Genomic DNA, 17645 nt, shown 5'->3' on the forward strand with positions numbered 1-17645 from the left:
CTCATTTGATTACTAGATTAGAAGAGTCTATACATGTATCAGCATATATTAATTATATATATTGCATGTATTTTATTTTTTAGATCTTTACATTGCAAAAAAATTATCACCAACCCATCTACTAAAAGTTACAGTGTAATTTTACTATAGTTACAGTGTAACTACACTATAGTTACACTGTAACTATAGTGTAATTACGTATAGTTGCACTGTAATTATAGTGTAATTACATGTAGTAACACTATAACTATAGTGTAATTACGGTATAACTATGTAAGTACACTTACATGTCACATCAACAGAATTTACAAATGTAATTTTAGTTATATAGGACTGTAAGTTTAGTAATTACACATGTAAGTTTAGTATTTGCACACTATAATTACACATTGTGGGGGCATTGTTGCTATTTTTTGTTGCATTGAGCCGATAAACCTAGTGAAAAAGATACTACATCATGTCAGGCTTAGAGTAAAATAAAACTCCTACCTCAGGGGACGGGTACCGAACACCCGATCTGACCCTACATCACAGCCTCAGTACAGATCTATACGTAATCCAACGGATGAAAATCTGACAAATTTTGACCGAGAAATCTGTCGCCAGATGCCTAGCAAATTCGTTCAGATTCGTTTGAACAGACCGAAAACCAGGCCCATATACATTTATGGGCCCATCCAAACATGGTTATCCAGGATGGGCCAGTATTTAGCCCACGCCAAACACGGCCGCACTCCAGAAAATTTCCCATTTTATTCTTTCTTTTTTCTCACTTTTGCCTCGAAACAAAAACGCGGGAAACCGCCACGCTCCCGCGCAACCACCTCGACGATGGAGCAATGGCTGCCGCTGTTCCGCTACCTCCTCGCCTCTCCGGCCCCCAACGCCGCCGCCTTCTCCTCCTCCTCCTCCTCCTCCGGCGACGACGACGTGCACTGCCCCACCGCGCCTCCTCCTGCCGCGGCCCTCCTCTGCCTCCTCCTCTCCCCGGCGCCCACGCTCCCGGCCTCCGATCCCCCCGCCATCCTCTTCCAGACCCTGCCGCCGCTCGCCCAGTCGCAGGCGCTCTCCTTCCTCGCCTCCTCCGCCGGCCTCCTCGACCCGGCGCTCGTGCGCTCGCTCGCTACGCGCGTCCTCTCCGAGCCGTCTGGCAGGTACGGCCTCTGGGCCCGTCGCGGCGCCCGCCACCTGCTCGACGGATTGCCGCAGGGAGGTGGCATTGATGCACCTGGGGAATTTCTTGATGGGTTCCACGAGCCGCCGCAGTGGCTTAAAGAAGCGGCGGCGAGGACACGTCCTGCACTTCCATGGCTACCTCTTGATCGGCACAGCGTCAAGGTTGGTGTTTGTAGCGGTCGGTATGGTTTCGATAGAGTTGGTTTGGATTCCTTGGTGTTGGAGAAAGACGAGGATTCGGAGATGCAGGAGGCTAAGTGTGTTCCATCTCCATCACAACCGGCTGCTCTTGGGACTCTGTCCGTGCAGAGGGCGCTGGCTCTACAGAAGGAGATTTTGATGGCAGAATCAATTTTGGTAGCCCAGCGTGTGGCGAAAGATTTGCAGCAGCTTTGTGTCGAGTCTGGGAATGCTGAGGCTGTTCTTAGCATAGTTCAACCATGGAAAGCTGATGATGATACTGTGAGGGTTCTGCTTTCCAGTTTAGTGCTCGACGGAGATGGAATGCATAGAAAAGGCCCAGCGCTTATGCTGTGTTCTCTTTTCTTGCCGAAGTTACTCGAAATTCAAAGACCAGTTTCATCAGTTCTTCTTTCTGCTGCATTGGATCTCTGCAAGCGCCACCCAGCTGCTGCACTGGAGGCTATCCTTTTACCGCTGGTTCTTAGAAAGGAAGGGCTAAATGTTCCTCAGTGCGATGTGCTCACACGAATTGTCAAGGATTGCATGCATCCGTTGCATGTCACTGCCTTCTGCCATAGATTGCTTTCAGGGGATGAGAGAGAGTGGAGGCCAGTTTGTATGCCTGAGCACCGGAGCAACATCAGTAGTAATTTGGTTTGGACAGAATCCCTCTTTGCACTGTTGTACAGCATACTGAATCAAGACATTTGCTTGACATCAAGCAGCACCGAAAATCTAGTGTCTGTGATTGATGAGATGGCATCAAAGCTCCCAAGATCACTGAAATTTGGTAATTTTCTGCTCTGCTTCATCTCGAAATGTTGGCGCGTATCTAAGATTCACAGCGTTTTGCTAGAGAGAGCTGCTGAGAAAACTGACACTTTCCTGACTAAAGCTATATTAGCAAAACTGCGAACGGCAAATTGAAATGCTTCCTTAGAAACTTCAAAGGTGAACATCTGGTGAGTGTACATTTCAGATTATCTGAAATATGTGATTTCATGAATGAACTGTTTTATTTGAGTTTTGAAATGGATATGTTTTTATTTCAAGAAACCATGGAAGTTCGTATATAATATGGCAATTGAAGTACTGTAGGAAATTTTATTTGCGTTCACATGTGGAATACAAATCTGTTATATATCACTCAAAAGCAATGGTTCTGTCATGAAATTTAAAGTATCACAGTATTCTCCTCATAGATACATCTATTAGCCATGAGCACATCCTCTCCGTTTGCTCCAGCCGGTGCCTCAACTTTTGGTGTACCGGTGACAGAGAAGCTAGGAAAGAGCAATTATTTGCTAGGGAAGGCACAAGTCCTTCTTGCCTTGAGGGGAGCGGGGAGCCCAAATGTTCGGCTACCTCGACGGCACCATTGTCGTCCCGTTGTAGGAGATCGGCGTAAAAGAGGGTGACATGATCACCTAGGCGCCAAATCTGGTGTACGTATAGATAGCCTCGGATCAACAAGTCATGGGCTATCTGATGCTGTCCGTCACGCGACATCGTGACACAGGTGGTGTATGTAACAACGATGACGCGGGTATGGAAGGCGTTGAACGATATGTTTTCCTTGAAAACTCGTGCACAGGCGGTCAACACCTAGATTGCACTATTTACTACAAAGAAGTAACATGTCAATCAATGAATATATCACTAAGATGAGAGCTCTAGGAGATGAGATTGCCGCTACTGGAAAGCCTCTTTATGAAGAAGACATCATGTTGTCGGCTTTCCAGTAGCTGCAATCTCCTCTCCTAAAGCCTTCATCTTAGTGATATATTCATTGATTGACATGTTAATTTTCTTTGTAGTAGATAGTGCAATCTAGATGTTGACCGCATGTGCATGGGTTTCAAGGAAAACATCCTCGAGCGCCTTCCATACCTTTGTCATCATTGTTACATACACCACCTGTCTCACAATGTCACACGTGAGGGACGACATGAGATAGCCTAGGCCTTGTTGATCTGAGGCCATCCACTAGGTGTACGCCGGATTTGGCGCCTGGGTGATCATTTCACCCTCTTTTACCCCGATCTCCTTCAATGGGGTGACGATGGTGCCGTCGAGGTAGCCGAACATTTGGGCTCCCCTCATGGTAGGAAGGACTTGTGCCTTCCATAGCAAATAATTGCTCTTCCCTAGCTTCTCTGTCACTGGTACACCAAACGGCAAGGCACTAGCTGGAGTAGATGAAGATGATGCGCTCATGGAAAATAGATATATCTATTAGGAGGTCGCTTTGGTACCGTGTAAATTTTGGTGGAAGCGTTCTCACCTCTCGAGGCAGCATATCTTTGTTTATATAGCCATCAAAATGCGGTATGGATTACACGGGTGGTTACGATTGTGAGGGTATAGCTATTCTTATCTTTTTTATTTTTAATACACTTCCATCTATCTATAGAAGGAGCCTATCTTTGGAAATCTATTTCTTTAACAAGACGATCAAATTATCATATTTGCATGGTCTTTCTACCAGTGGAGGATTTTTCGTAAAGCAGCTCTTTGTTTGATAAGTATGGCATATCACACATTTTCTGGTGGACAATTTGTTCACCAGGGGTTGTGGTATATCTTTGCAAAGAAATGAGTGTATGACAAGTGGGACCAGGAGACCAATCTCTGTTATGCCATAATTCTCTGCCATAGGCACACCTTCTTTGTCACTTCTTCGTTCTTGAATGAATCAGCTGACAATGGCATGATTTCTTGTATAAACATGCTTCATAGTCCTTGCTGGTAACTGTCATATTTCACATATTTAACATGTGGCATATGATAAGTCATAAAACAATATCATCACAGTAAGGCAATGAAGTAAATCTAGCGTATTAAGTCTTCAGTGGTCGTAGCATATTAACATAGTATAACCACATAATTTTTATCACCGCCAACTGTTTTTTGCCACAGATCTTATGCTATTTTCTTCAGACACGGAAATTTGAAATCCATACATTTGATATTAATGTATAAGTTACAATAGATAAAGTTAAAGCAAGCACTTTATTCTCTAATGAAAATAAAGACTTGGCAGTACAGCTAATACTTTTTATAAGGACCACTTGACTTTTCCTCTAGGAAGGTACACCATACAGATTGTATGTAGCCTTTGACATGTCGGTCACTTAAATATCATCTTTGTAGTTTGGAACCTTGATACTTTGTCAGTGAACTTCGTAGTGGAGTAAAATTCGAGGTAGTCTTTGAAACGGTATTGACTAGGATACGTAAGCTTTTGAGCTGGGAAGACTATAGCATCAGGACCTGGGTTGTAGAATGTTGCGATAGATAGGCGGCTCCCGTTCTTATTGGGTACTACCTGATGGCAAATGCTCTTATATATTCCATTGCTTATCACTTCAACCTGATCTCCAAGGTTTACGAAAATTTGATTGCCTTGTGTTGGTGGTATTGGCATCCATCTACCATCTTTCAAGAACTCCAAACCAGGGACCAAGTCATCTTGGAGTAGAAGTATGATTCCCCCAGCGTCAGTGTGTCCGCGGAGCCCCATCACAAATTCGGGATGACTGCACCTAGGGTACTTGGCCGCCTTTATGCCTACGGAAGGATTAGAAAACGCTTTCTTCAAGTAATCCTTGTCAAGCCCAAGGTTCTCACTCATAACTTCTGCTAGCCGCTCTGCCAACTTGATTACTTCTTCAGCATATTCAGGAAGAGTGGTACTGCATGATTCATTGCATTTTATTAGAATGCCTTGAAAAATTCTGATTTGTAAGTTTTGACATTTACTGGAGACAACTACTGTGATTCATGTCAATATAACTAATATGTTTGGTTGCAATTTACAGATGAAACTCACCGGACCAGCTCAGGAATATCATGAATGTTCGATTCTGGCTGGTGACGATACATAAAACTGCACTCCCAGTCAACATTTGAGACAACATTATCAGGACCTAGGTTCTTTGCCGTCTCAGAATTGTAGAAGTTCTTCTCCATGCTTTGCTCATAGTGTTTGTTCACCAATCCCTTGATTTTGTACATGAGATCCTCGTTGATCCCATGGTTCTCAAGCTAACATACAAAAGGAATTCATATTAGTTGTGGTAGAAAGGAATTCTTCTATGAAGGCGACAATATTATATCTCTTGCTTACCCAAAAGAAACCCCATTGAGCACAGGCATCATGGAGTAGCTGAAGTGTCTCTGACCTCTTCTCTCCATGCAGCTCATCCATCTTTATCACTGGGATTTCCATTTCCTGGAACACTGGAATATAGTGCTTCAACCAAATGTGTTACTCTTCAACCAAAAATGTGTTACTCTTCTCAAAGTTGATGTGCTACAGCTGCAGTAAGATAGGTATTTATAATGGCCTGGATAGGTGATGGGATTATTAGGAATTTCTTATCCTTGATTTTGAAACATGATGCGGTTTGAATAGGAAGGAGGCTTTGCTTTGATAGGAGGCATATGTAAGTCCTGTCCAAGTACATTTCACTATTCCCATGTGGTTTAGCTCAGATAACTTGCCTAGTATCCTTCAAAACTCATCATCATTATGGTTGACTTGTGAACTATACATGAGTTGTCAATCCTGTTTTACTTCTATATAAAAATGAATGATGATGGTAATAATCTAATCATTGAGATATCTAGTTGCCTTCAGTGGTTCAGCCTTTGCAGTTCAGCCGCCTTGAATCGTGGTGATGGTGTTACCGCGCGGCACATACTGGAAGGAGTAAAATCTCAGGTATGAGATCTCTCAGGCCACAATAATCATAATATGATAGTTGACTTTACAATTCAATGCATGAACCCTGTATGCAGAGTCAAATCTCAGGCAAAATCCATTGCATTCCTTGTGTTTAAACTTTAAACAAGCCTAGATTTTCTCAGGGATTTGCTAGATCATGTTCGCAGTTTTTTAATTTTTATGCCACACTTGTTGGAAAATATTCTGGTAGATTGATTCATCTTTACACAATTGTTATTAAGTAGATAGTTCCTTGCTGATCAATTAATAGCTGCATTCATCTAAAAGAAATGCATTGTTGCTTTGGCATTGGTCTCACGAAGTTGTAGCTTCTGTTTTGTCCTCTACCTATCAGGCCTCGTCTCGGGGCGGGCCTTGGATGGTTGCCTCTCTTTGATGGACTGTTGAATACCGAGGGCCCAAGAGAATTTGGCCCGTGGGATGTGAATCATTTCGCTACAATTTACAAATTTGACGACGTACTTCCAACTGTCCCAAAATAAGTATATGTTTTATTTATCACACATATACCAATACAAAACCAAAAAAACTACTCTCTCCGTCCCAAAATATAAGCATTTTTAGCGTAGTGTCAAATCAAACATTTTTAACTTTGACTATTAATAGCAAAAAAAATAAAAAAGATCAATCATGTAAAATTGACGTAACTAGATTTATCATTAAACAAACTATCATAATATGCAACTCTTTTTATTTAAAACATCTTATTTTAATAGATATTGTTAGTCAAAATAGCATCTCGAAGATTGTGCCAAGTCTAAAAATATTTATATTTTAGGACGGGGGGAGTAAAATACTCCTACATCATCAAATCTCAATGCATTCACGAATTTCACAAATTCCGATGTAATTGTTACTTAAAAAACCTTATTTTGGGATAAATGGGAGGATCCAAAAATAAGATTATTATAGAATTGAGGGAGTATTTTTCAGAGAAAATTCAGCATGAAAGTTTTTTTTAAAGTTGTTTTGGACTTAGTACGATGATGAATTAATAGAATTTTATGTTTCAGTGGTTACAAACTGCTAGTAGAATATAGAAATAGGTAATGCAATTCCCTGGAGAAGTCTATTTTTTTTGACATTTAGAAAATGCTAAGTTGCTGACACAAATGAAAAGAAATGAGAAATATGTTGATCTGAGCCACTAAGGCACCACCAATCCGGCACTAAGTCCATTACCTGACGCCTCTTCAATCTCTTCATGCTCTCCACTACTCCACCCAAAGTCAAAACCCCTTTTCTTTTAAGCGCGCGCCACCGCCACCCCCGTCGATCAATTCATGCACCACGTAGAACACGATCATGCCCACCATGCAGATGCATCCGCGCGACGATGATCTCGACCTCGCCGCCGGCGAAGCGGCGGCGCCGGTGAAGAGCGGTGACGGCGGCGAGACGCCGACGATGGGCGCCGCCATGGACAAGGAGAGGCAGATACCAGTGGACCCCGTGTCGCTGCGCCACCTGGGCATGGTGGCCGACGAGGACTCGCCGCTGTCGGCGCCGTCCGTGCTCACGGAGGTGGTGGTGCGGTCGTCGTCGCCGATGCTGCCGCCGCTCCGGCGGCCCACCTTCGTCGCCGCCAGCCTCCCGTGCTCGGCGACCTCCTCCCCGGTCCACGGCGCCGCCGAGACCGACAAACCCGCAGCGGCGACGCCCAGCCCCACGGCGGCGATGCGCGCCCTCGCGCGGCAGCACTCCGTCGCGCTCGCCCACTACGTCGCCGCGCCGGGCGCCGCCGCCCCGGCGCTGGCGCGGAGCGCGTCCCGCGCCGAGGGGAGGTCCATGGTGCCGCACGACGACGAGGGCGACGCCGAGGCGCCCAAGGCGATCGCCGCCGGTGAGGACGAGGGCTTCAACTGCGGCGCGCTGTGCATGTTCATCCCGGGCTTCTCCAAGAAGAAGTCCTCCGCGGCGGCGGCGGCGGCGGTGGTGTCGAGCATGCAGAGGCAGCAGTCGGTCGGCGCGAGGCCGCGGCGGAGCAGCAGCGTGTCGCGGCTGGCGTCGCTGGAGAGGTTCGAGTGCGGGTCGTGGAGCCCGCCGCCACCGATGGCGCCGGCGGAGCACTTGGCGCAGGAGGTGGCGAAGAGCAGCTGCGCCGACGACACGGAGGCGCCGGTGAAGATGGCGTTCGTGTTCGACCACGGCGAGCCGAGGGGGATCCTCAAGAAGTCGGCGTCGTCGCGGCAGGAGCCGGCGAGGCCGTCGGCGTCGTCGTCGCAGCGGCACGTGAGGTTCTCGACGGCGGCGGCTGCTGCGGCGGCGTCGTGCCCGACCTCGCCGTGCGTGACGCCGCGGCTGGCGAGGGCGAGGGCGGAGTTCAACGCCTTCCTCGAGGCGGCGCAGAGCGCGTAGCTTCGCCGTTCTCGGGGCGCGCGACGCGCGCACGACGCCGCGCGCGCAGCTCGCGGTTGGGCAGGAGGATTTTGTTTCCTGGCCATTGTCGTATTGCCCATGTCGACCAATGTTTGATTCTGTTTTCGTGACTGCGCATTCCAAAGAGTGCCAAACCATTGTTCCATAGAGGAAAAAAAATTAAGTATCATTTTGGAATAGAGTTTGGGATGATTTTGAGCTTAAAAAAACAGTTGTTGTGACTTTAACCTTTAGATTGATTGCCAAAAGATGTGGGGTATAACTATAATCGTAAACTCAATATATGCCGGTCCAATCTTCTGAAGGTGTTTATAGAGGTAGGATGTGTGCGTGTTTATAGGGCTCTGCGTGCATGTTTTATAAACGTATGTTTTTCTTCTGTATTCCTAAAAAGAGTTGTATATTATGATAGTTTGTTTAATGATAAATCTAGTAACATCAATTTTATATAATTGATCTTTTTTATTTTTTCTATTAATAGTTAAAATTAAAAATGTTTGAATTGATAATATTTTAAAAATGCTTATATTTTGTGAAGGAGAGAGTAGGAGATATGATTAATTGTCCTATTATCCGTGTCAATCTCCAAAGTACTCATGCCACTCTTCAACGCAATTATGTTCGAATATCAGCCGAAAAATGACCCGTATGTATCATTCCGCCACCTAAAAACATGCAACAAGCAGCATATCATTTTTTTAAGTAGAATTAACGTTAATGAGAGTGCTTAGCGCTATTTTGTTCTAAAAAAATACATAAATAATTTAGTTAAAAAAAATTACAACAATAGTTGAAAGTTTTAAATTTGTAGAGGAAAGATTTCAGAATTTGAGTTAAACGTTTTTGAATTTTGAGCTAAAAATTTTCAACTCAAATTTGGATAATTTTTTTTTAATTTTGTGTTGAAAATTTTAAATCCCAGTAAAAAGTGTACTCTTTATTTTGTTTTTCTGAGTTGATTTGGACGGAGAAATAAACGGGGTAATTTTTTTAGCCAAAACAACTACGTACACATGTGGGCATGCGTATGTCTCTACGTGCAATTGGAGAAAATATCTAGTGCAAATCACATATATAGTGGAAACCTGAAAACTACTGTTGAATTAAAAAATATACAACTATTATATGTTTATTTTTAGATACAACAATAGTTTCATGTATGTGGTTTACACTGCATATTTTTTAGCACCGCATGGGCCTGGTGTGCCTAAAAATCATGTGCGAGTTGGTTTCCATGAGCGTGGCGAATTAACTTTCTCGCACATATTGTATGTTTTCACTCTCCGAAAATTGTTTGTACTTTATTTTGGGTACGTTTTCGTGTAAAGACTTTGGATTTGAACGATTGAGACCCTGTTTAGATGGGACTAAAACTTTTTAGTCCCTATTACATCGGATGTTTGGACACTAATTATAAATATTGAATGTAGACTATTAATAAAACCTATTCTATAACTCTGGACTAATTCGCGAGACGAATCTATTGAGCCTAATTAATTTATGATTAGCCTTTGTGATGCTAAGTAAATATGCACTAATTATGGATTAATTAGGCTTAAAAAATTTATCACGCGAATTAGCTCTCATTTATGCAATTAGTTTTATAAGTAGTCTATGTTTAATACTTCAAATTCATCTAATATGATAGGGACTAAAGTTTAGTCGCTGGATCCAAATGCCACCTGAATCTCCGTGTGAAGAATTTTTTCTCCATCATGTCATCACCTTTTGGTTGGCAATTCGCCATGTTCGCCTTGCCAGATCTAGTTCCTCTTGATCTAGGAAGCTTTGTGACAGGTTTTTTAAATAACTAAACTCTAAGTATTTATGACCGGGTTTCTCTAGCTCAAAGAAGCCAAGAAATTCTTTAATTCTCATAATGATCTCTACTTTTTTTTTTCAGGATTCGGTTCCTCTTATTAAAAGAAGCCAAGAAATCCTTTATTCTCATAACAATGTCTGCTTTCTTCCGCTGGATCCGGTTCATCTTGCTATAAGAAGCCAAGAAATTGTTTATTCTCGTAACAATCTCTACCTCCATACCAAATGAAACCACTAGAACACGAATAAAACAAAAGGTACACCTCTAATACAAATGTTTTATCATTACTTTTAAATTATATTTATTAAAATGATTAAAAATATAACTACATAAAATGTTTTGTATATAAAAATCTACTTAATATAACTTCCACATTTTAAATATTATTTTTATTTATTAATGATTTAAGATTTAGAGATTTGAGTGCACGCACCAATAGCCATTGTGATTTTATGGAAAGAGGTGGAACTAAAACCAGTGGCGGAACTAAGTGTAACCTGTGGGGTCAGCTGACCTCACAGGTTTTTGCAAAATAGTCCAAAAACTATTGATATTTACATTGCAACCATATAAAACTTAAAGAATTTTACAGATATGACCGCACAGGTTTTCACCGCTGGCTCCGCCACTGACTAAAACAACACTAGCATGAACGTTCTATTGTAACATTCTTCAATTCTTAGGTTTGTTTGTTTTATGCCCAAACTCAACAAGCCAAAAACTTACCATCTATTTGGCTTATAGTTACAGAGCTGGCACAATACAAAAGCATCCGCTCATATATACGTACACACACTCATCCCTATGAACATATATACACACACCATACTCATATAAGCACCTCCGAGAGACTTGAGTATCATATCTTGAGATTGATGAAGTAACAACATATGCATCATTGTCGAGGGTAAGTTATCTACCATTGAAAAAAATAATTAACCATAAATAAAAACATATATGAGAGACTAGACCAGCATATCTTGAGATCAATAAAGTAACAACAGGTGCCTCACTATCACAAGGTACATCGTCTACTACTAGAAGTATAATTGACAGTAAGTACAAGCATCTCCAGAAGACTGGTCAACATATCTTTGATATTAACGAAGTTACAACAAACCTCTCACTGTCAAGTAGCACATAGCCTACTGAAAGAATAATTGATCGTTAATATGAGCATATGTGTCAAGTATATAACTTAAACTAGGTGACATATTCCACCACTAGAAACCTAAACAGTTGAGCTAAGATGATTTCATATATAGCCAAGTTATTTAGTGTAGTGCTAAATAGTTTAGTATTGAACAAATTCTAAGCTTGGTTCGATACTAAGTGCAACATTGGTAACCAAATAATACCTAGGTAAAATTTTAGCAATGTTAATTCCGAGAATACTTATAGTCGAATGTCCAATCAAGCCACAAATGTCCAAGAATAATTTTGATGTATAGGCATGTACCGACTTCTTTCTAATCTTCAAACATTTTTCTTCTAAATTACTTATCCGGTTGATGTATGATCCGATTATATTTTTGTACTCGTTACAATTAAATCAAGATCCGTTTGATTATATTTTGATGATTTTCTACAATATAATTTTTCAATATTGCACACATTTTTATATGTATGTTTCAATAAGTGTTTTTAGTGTCTTACTACTTTATTTATAAATGTTGTATGTGATGTTATTTGGATGTTTCAATAGTTATTTTATGATGTTTCAATAATTATAATTTGATGTTTCATATGTTGTATAAAAATGTTTTAATAAAATTAATTATTATTTTTAAATATATTGTATATTTTATATGTCTTTTTAAATGTTTCACTAGTTAGTATCCAATGTTTCATGCGGTGGTTGTTGGTGTTGCAGTCAATAATTTTTCTGAATGTTGCATCTCTCTAAAAATTGATAAGCAAAGTTGAAATTTTTTATCAATGATGAAACAATTTTAAACAAGCATGATTTTCTTTAAATATTTTATTATAATGAATGCAACAATGTAATTAAACCATAAATCGGATGAACAATTTAATGAAGAACCCATTAAATTTTAATAAATACTTAAGATATAACTAATTAAATAAGTAAGCGGTTTCTAATATATGTCAGAGCAGTGTGCCGGGAGAAGGCACCAAAGATAATCTAATCTTTTGGCACCATCAGACGGGGGCTTCTAATGGGCATGTGTGCGCTGGTTGCCTAATTGGCGCTGTCGCGCCCCCTCCCTCTACGCACCCTACATTTGCAGCTCAGCATTAATAGCGTTATTAGCATTGATGACATTAATTAGCACTAATGATAATTGTTAATATTTTTTGAAAAAAAAATAGAAATAAAACTTTTAACTTAGATTTAGAAAGAAATCAACTCAGATTTGAAGATGTGAAAACTTTCAAATTAAGATTTAAAACGTTCAACTTAGATTTGAGTACTTTGATTTTTTAAAAACTTTCAACTCAGATTTGAAATCTTTAATACTTTTAAGTCAAGAAGTTTAAAAATTATTTCAAGTCAGATTTAAAAACTTTCAGGCCAATATTTGAAATTTTTAACCCAGATTTAAAAATTTTCTAACTCGGATTTGAAACTTTCAACTCAATTTAAAAAAACTTTCAAACTCAAAATTTTTAACTAAATTTTAAAATTTTTTGACTCAAAATTTAAGTTGAACGTGTGCACGTGATTAAAAAAATTCACGGGAGAAAAAAATTATGAAAAAAAAATCAAGCGCGTGTGATTGAGAAAACCACGGAAAAAAAAATTAAAACATCTCTCGCTGGTTGCATGGATCTCCGGTGGGCTTGTCGGGAAAGTACGCTCCAATTAGCCGAGAAAAAACGCCATCAGACGTTCGACACGTACACACGCCCTGCGGAAAAAGAAAAGAATTTGGCAGGGTTTACGAAACGGGAAAGATATATTCCGTCGCGGGAGCCGACGTGTCTCGTTCCTCGTCCGTAGGAGCCACACCGGGGGGCTAATGCTATCCTTCCTTCCAAGTTCCAACTAAACAGAAGCGACGCAGCAAGGCACAGCTGGGCCGCCGACAATGGCGATGGCGGCGCGGGCGGCGTACCTGGCGGCGACGCGCGCGGCGCTGGCGGCGCTGGAGCGCAACGCCCTCCCCGACGCGGTCACCCGGCGCCTGACGCGGCTGCTGCTCGCGCAGCGCCTCCGCCTCGGCTACCTCCCCTCCTCCTCCTCCTCCGCGCCGCTCCACCTCCACCACCTCCTCCTCTTCGCCCACGGTAAGTTTTGGATGAACAGATTCTTGGTGTAGTGTAGAGTAAATTAAAAGGTGGAAACTTAATTTGGGGGGGGGGGGGGGGGGTGAAGTTTGGCTTCTCTCTTCTTTTCATCTTTATTATTACTGACTGTGATTTTCACATGGTTTAATTTGTGGTGCAGCTCTAGAAGAGATGCCCATCGCAATCGAGACGGAGAAAGCTAAAGACCAGCACTACGAGTTGCCCACGACATTTTTCAAGCTGGTTCTTGGAAGGAATCTCAAGTACAGGTTTGTGCCGTGCTTCATGCATAATAGTACAAAGTTCACTACTTTGGGAAACTATTGCATCATTTTGACAGGTCATTTAAATAGTTATTATTTTTTTAAAAAAAATGATATAATAAATCAATATGATGTATGCCATTCCACAAATATGCAAATTCAAATTCAATCTGAAGTGTTATTTTTTTTTCTACTCACACTAAATTTTCTTATTTTTTTCTACTTGTATCAGTTGAAATTGAATTTGCATGTTTATGAAGTGATATATCATATATTGATCTTGTTATCTTTAGTGAGGAAGAGAGAAAATGGGTATTGAATCTTATCCATTGAGCTAGCCCAAAGGGCAATATATTGCGTACAAGATATGAGAAATTACTTTAGTACCCTTGACACACTACTACACTTAACAAATCTATCTTATCATTTTTTTTCTAATTGTTTGATGATTTTTTGGGGTGACATGTTCAAAATGAGGGAATATCCCCTCGAGGGATGAAAATCCACCTCCCACTGTTTTGATTAGTTTTTGGGTTGCCGACTCTTAGGTAAAGTGTTATTGTAATTGCTTCCAACTTTCCATGATTAGAAACTGAGTTTAACATCCAAATTTTATCAAAAGGAATTGTATCAAAATGAATGCAATTCTAGAGTATTATTTTCCTCATTTAAATTTCTTCCTGTCTTACCCCTACCATCCTCCCACTCCTGATTAAATGAGGGGCATCTAAGTTATTTTCCTTCCTATTATTGTCTTTTTAATGCTATGATTGCATTCTTTTTATGACGGAGGGAATACTTGATTGCCTTGTTATAATAAGGCATTCAGGCAGTTTATAGAAAGGAATAAAGTTTAGTTCCAAGGTTGAAACCTTCACTCTTTTTTTTTATTATTTTGAGAATTGCTGGAGCCTTCACTATTTTGCACTAGGAGAAGATCTAGCCTGTGCATTTTGCTTATTCCACTTGAACCTTATGGCTTCATTGATTCATAGCATGTGTGCATTGAATTTACCAGCTCATGTTACTTCCCTGACGAATCGAGCACCCTTGAAGATGCCGAGGTTGCAATGCTGGAGCTATATTGTGAGAGGGCACAATTACAGGATGGCCAAACCATTCTTGATGTCGGGTGTGGTTGGGGATCCCTTTCTCTGTACATAGCGAAGAAATATAGCAAGTGTAGTATAACAGGGATTTGCAACTCGACAACACAGAAGGCTTTTATAGAAGAGCAGTGTAGGTAAGTGCAGTGGTTTCAATGATAAGGACTAGCGGAGTATCCAGTATTTTAGCTATGGTGGTCCTACTTACATAATGTTTTTAAACAACATAAATATAACAAGACAATATACAATTGAGTATAAAATTGATCAAATATGCATCATTTTATATTAATAATGGAGTTTCTTTTCTCTTTCAATTTTTTATTTATTTACATACGTGGCCCTTTGGCTACGTATTTTTTTTTGTTCTTGGGACCACCCTCCGGATATGCCTATGATGAGGAAAGGTCACATGAGTGCGTTCGTATGTTGTGATAATTGTGATATTTCCATTTAGGGAAAATGAACTATCAAATGTCGAGATAATTGTGGCAGACATCAGCAAGTTTGAGATGGAGCGATCTTTTGACAGGATCATTTCCATAGAAATGTTTGAGGTACAAATAAATTTGGTGTCTTCTTATAGTTTTTCTATTCAAGGCAAAGGAGATTTTGTGATGGCCTATCTTTTTATGCAGCACATGAAAAACTATAAGGCACTTCTTAAGAAGTTATCCAGATGGATGAAAGAGGACAGCTTATTGTTTGTTCACTACTTCTGCCACAAAACATTTGCATACCACTTTGAGGTCACTAATATTCCAGAACTTTTTTCACCGGTCACCGGTCATCTTGTCTTGGCTTCATCATAAATATCTTTCCTGTGTACATGTATCTGTATTTGTGTTGTCTGAAGTATGACATATTTAAATTCAAAACAGCTTATAGGCTTCAACTGAAATGAAGCTCCTGGTTCCTGTTTCTTAGTGATTGTAATATGAGTTCCTTGGGAAACATTATTCATTAATTATAATCATCACCAACATTATAGGAAGTAAATCTTATGCATATCTGCAGAAAAAATAGTATGATTGCATATTATCATGCTTTAAATTTATCTGTAGTTTTCATACGAATTATTACCTCATACATTCAACAGGACAACAATGAAGATGATTGGATAACAAGGTATTTCTTCACTGGAGGAACAATGCCATCAGCAAACCTCCTCCTTTACTTTCAGGTTAGGATTCTAACACAGCATAATATTTAAGGCTTTACATTACTGCCCTTATGCAGCTAGCTACAAAATTAATTATTGGCTGACTGTTGATCAATTTAACTCCATGTTTGTCAATTTTATTCTTCTTCTTGCAGGACGATGTATCTATTGCCAATCATTGGCTTGTCAGTGGCACGCATTATGCCAGAACTAGGTACCTTTCTGAAATCTCAAAGCATCCAAGTATAGTAGTACCCCAGGCATTCTAATATGAATTACTTAATTAATTAGGGAGTAATGAAGAATACATTTTAGAATCTACATTTTGATTTAGAGCAAAATGATGAGTCAAGATATTGAGAAGCAGAGGCAAAGTCTAATGTTAATCATCAAGTGTTGAGGGTAAAATTAGCATCTTTATTAGCACTAGATTATACCTGTACTTTTCAATACCTCCCAAAAGGACTCGAAAAAAATACTCTTATGATTTTCAGTGGACTGTGAAGTAAGTAACTGTTGGAGGATTTCTCAGTCTGCATTTCGCTACCGGTATAAACCAAAGACCATCGACCATTTCCAGTACAGAAAAATAACGAAAAATGTTACCTTTTCATATACAATTTCAGGCAATGAAAATAATCGAGCTTAATCTTATAAGTAAATCAAGCATGTTGCATGCTAATTGACTTATTTGGATTGTATCTGAAAATGTTTGGTGTTGCTTTTCCTGCAGCGAGGAGTGGCTGAAACGTATGGACAAAAACATCACGTCCATAAGGCCAATATTTGAGAAAACTTACGGGAAGGAATCAGCTACCAAATGGATAGCTTACTGGCGCACGTTCTTCATCTCAGTCGCCGAGCTTTTTGGATACAACAATGGCGATGAGTGGATGGTTGCGCATTTCTTGTTCCGGAAGAAGTAGAAGTCACCCCTGGAGCCAAGTACTCCCTCCATCCCATAAAAAACCAACCTGGTATTGGAGGTGATATTCCCTAGTATAACGAATCTAGGCAACCTTCTGTTCAGATTCGTTGTATTAGGAAATATCACCTCCAATAGTAGGTTGATTTTTTGTGGGACGAAGGGAGTAATTCAGAAGCATTCAATCCCTTTTCAGACCTCACTTGATGATTCAGGAATCGTGCTTTGCATGACCTCTATGAACATTTTCATTTTTATTGCGTTAAATTGCAAGTAGTGAGATGCTTTGCTGTGTTGTTTCGTTTCCAATAAACTGTAGTTCTTTTCCTTCATTTTTTTTTGTCAATGTTGATGGTTTTCCTGAGTGAACAAGGATATAGATCGTTGTGATTTACGGATTTTGTCAGATCGTGCCGACACCTTGGACACTGACTACTTCAGGGTTACAGCAAGAGAATCTTTGCTTTCCATGTACCCCTACGAACATTTCATTTTCTTGCATTCAATTTGTAGGGATCTTGCTTTCTATATACCTCTATGAACATTTCAATTTTCTTGCATTCAACGGTATCTAGTGGTGAGATGCTTTTGCTGTGCTATTTCCAGCGAAACAGCGACCCATGGACT

The 17645-nt window shown here is 40.5% G+C and overlaps 4 protein-coding genes across 5 annotated transcripts; 3 read left to right on the top strand and 1 right to left on the bottom strand.

The window, feature by feature from the left end:
• Window positions 1-782: 782 nt before the first annotated feature.
• On the top strand, window positions 783-5975 carry LOC9268333 (uncharacterized). The gene is made up of 2 exons (XM_015787857.3): window positions 783-2321; window positions 5181-5975. The coding sequence occupies exon 1, from the start codon at window positions 832-834 to the stop codon at window positions 2284-2286; it is 1455 nt and encodes a 484-aa protein (XP_015643343.3). The 5' UTR covers window positions 783-831; the 3' UTR covers window positions 2287-2321; window positions 5181-5975.
• On the bottom strand, window positions 4296-5590 carry LOC107278688 (1-aminocyclopropane-1-carboxylate oxidase 1). The gene is made up of 3 exons (XM_015787861.3): window positions 5489-5590; window positions 5192-5406; window positions 4296-5054 (listed from the first exon to the last, which is right to left on the bottom strand). Exons 1-3 carry the CDS (start codon window positions 5588-5590, stop codon window positions 4490-4492), a joined length of 882 nt encoding a protein of 293 aa, XP_015643347.1. The 3' UTR covers window positions 4296-4489.
• A 1299-nt stretch (window positions 5976-7274) lies between the features above and the next one.
• Window positions 7275-8786, top strand: LOC107278198 (uncharacterized). Its single transcript, XM_015787860.3, has one exon. The coding sequence runs from the start codon at window positions 7415-7417 to the stop codon at window positions 8465-8467; it is 1053 nt and encodes a 350-aa protein (XP_015643346.1). The 5' UTR covers window positions 7275-7414; the 3' UTR covers window positions 8468-8786.
• A 4474-nt stretch (window positions 8787-13260) lies between these two features.
• Window positions 13261-17412, top strand: LOC4341361 ((S)-coclaurine N-methyltransferase). 2 transcript variants are annotated; one of them, XM_015787859.2, is made up of 8 exons: window positions 13261-13562; window positions 13723-13831; window positions 14844-15068; window positions 15389-15488; window positions 15570-15680; window positions 16031-16114; window positions 16249-16307; window positions 16827-17412. In XM_015787859.2, exons 1-8 carry the CDS (start codon window positions 13364-13366, stop codon window positions 17017-17019), a joined length of 1080 nt encoding a protein of 359 aa, XP_015643345.1. In that variant the 5' UTR covers window positions 13261-13363; the 3' UTR covers window positions 17020-17412. The 2 variants fall into 2 exon arrangements, with proteins under 2 accessions (XP_015643345.1, XP_025882010.1); XM_026026225.2 differs by lacking the exon at window positions 14844-15068.
• Window positions 17413-17645: the final 233 nt, after the last annotated feature.

Source organism: Oryza sativa, chromosome 6 (assembly GCF_034140825.1).
Source record: "Oryza sativa Japonica Group chromosome 6, ASM3414082v1".
NCBI lineage: Eukaryota > Viridiplantae > Streptophyta > Magnoliopsida > Poales > Poaceae > Oryza > Oryza sativa.

What these genes read in the sequence shown, in the direction of transcription:
- LOC107278688 (XM_015787861.3), bottom strand. Translation starts at nt 5,590, where the DNA reads ATGGAAATCCCAGTGATAAAGATGGATGAGCTGCATGGAGAGAAGAGG. An exon ending in CTCAATGGGGTTTCTTTTGG is followed by an intron (nt 5,407 to 5,488) that starts GTAAGCAAGAGA and finishes TTTGTATGTTAG; the next exon opens with CTTGAGAACCATGGGATCAA. An exon ending in GATATTCCTGAGCTGGTCCG is followed by an intron (nt 5,055 to 5,191) that starts GTGAGTTTCATC and finishes TGAATCATGCAG; the next exon opens with TACCACTCTTCCTGAATATG.
- LOC9268333 (XM_015787857.3), top strand. Translation starts at nt 832, where the DNA reads ATGGAGCAATGGCTGCCGCTGTTCCGCTACCTCCTCGCCTCTCCGGCC.
- LOC107278198 (XM_015787860.3), top strand. Translation starts at nt 7,415, where the DNA reads ATGCCCACCATGCAGATGCATCCGCGCGACGATGATCTCGACCTCGCC.
- LOC4341361 (XM_015787859.2), top strand. Translation starts at nt 13,364, where the DNA reads ATGGCGATGGCGGCGCGGGCGGCGTACCTGGCGGCGACGCGCGCGGCG. An exon ending in CCTCCTCCTCTTCGCCCACG is followed by an intron (nt 13,563 to 13,722) that starts GTAAGTTTTGGA and finishes TTTGTGGTGCAG; the next exon opens with CTCTAGAAGAGATGCCCATC. An exon ending in TTTATAGAAGAGCAGTGTAG is followed by an intron (nt 15,069 to 15,388) that starts GTAAGTGCAGTG and finishes ATTTCCATTTAG; the next exon opens with GGAAAATGAACTATCAAATG.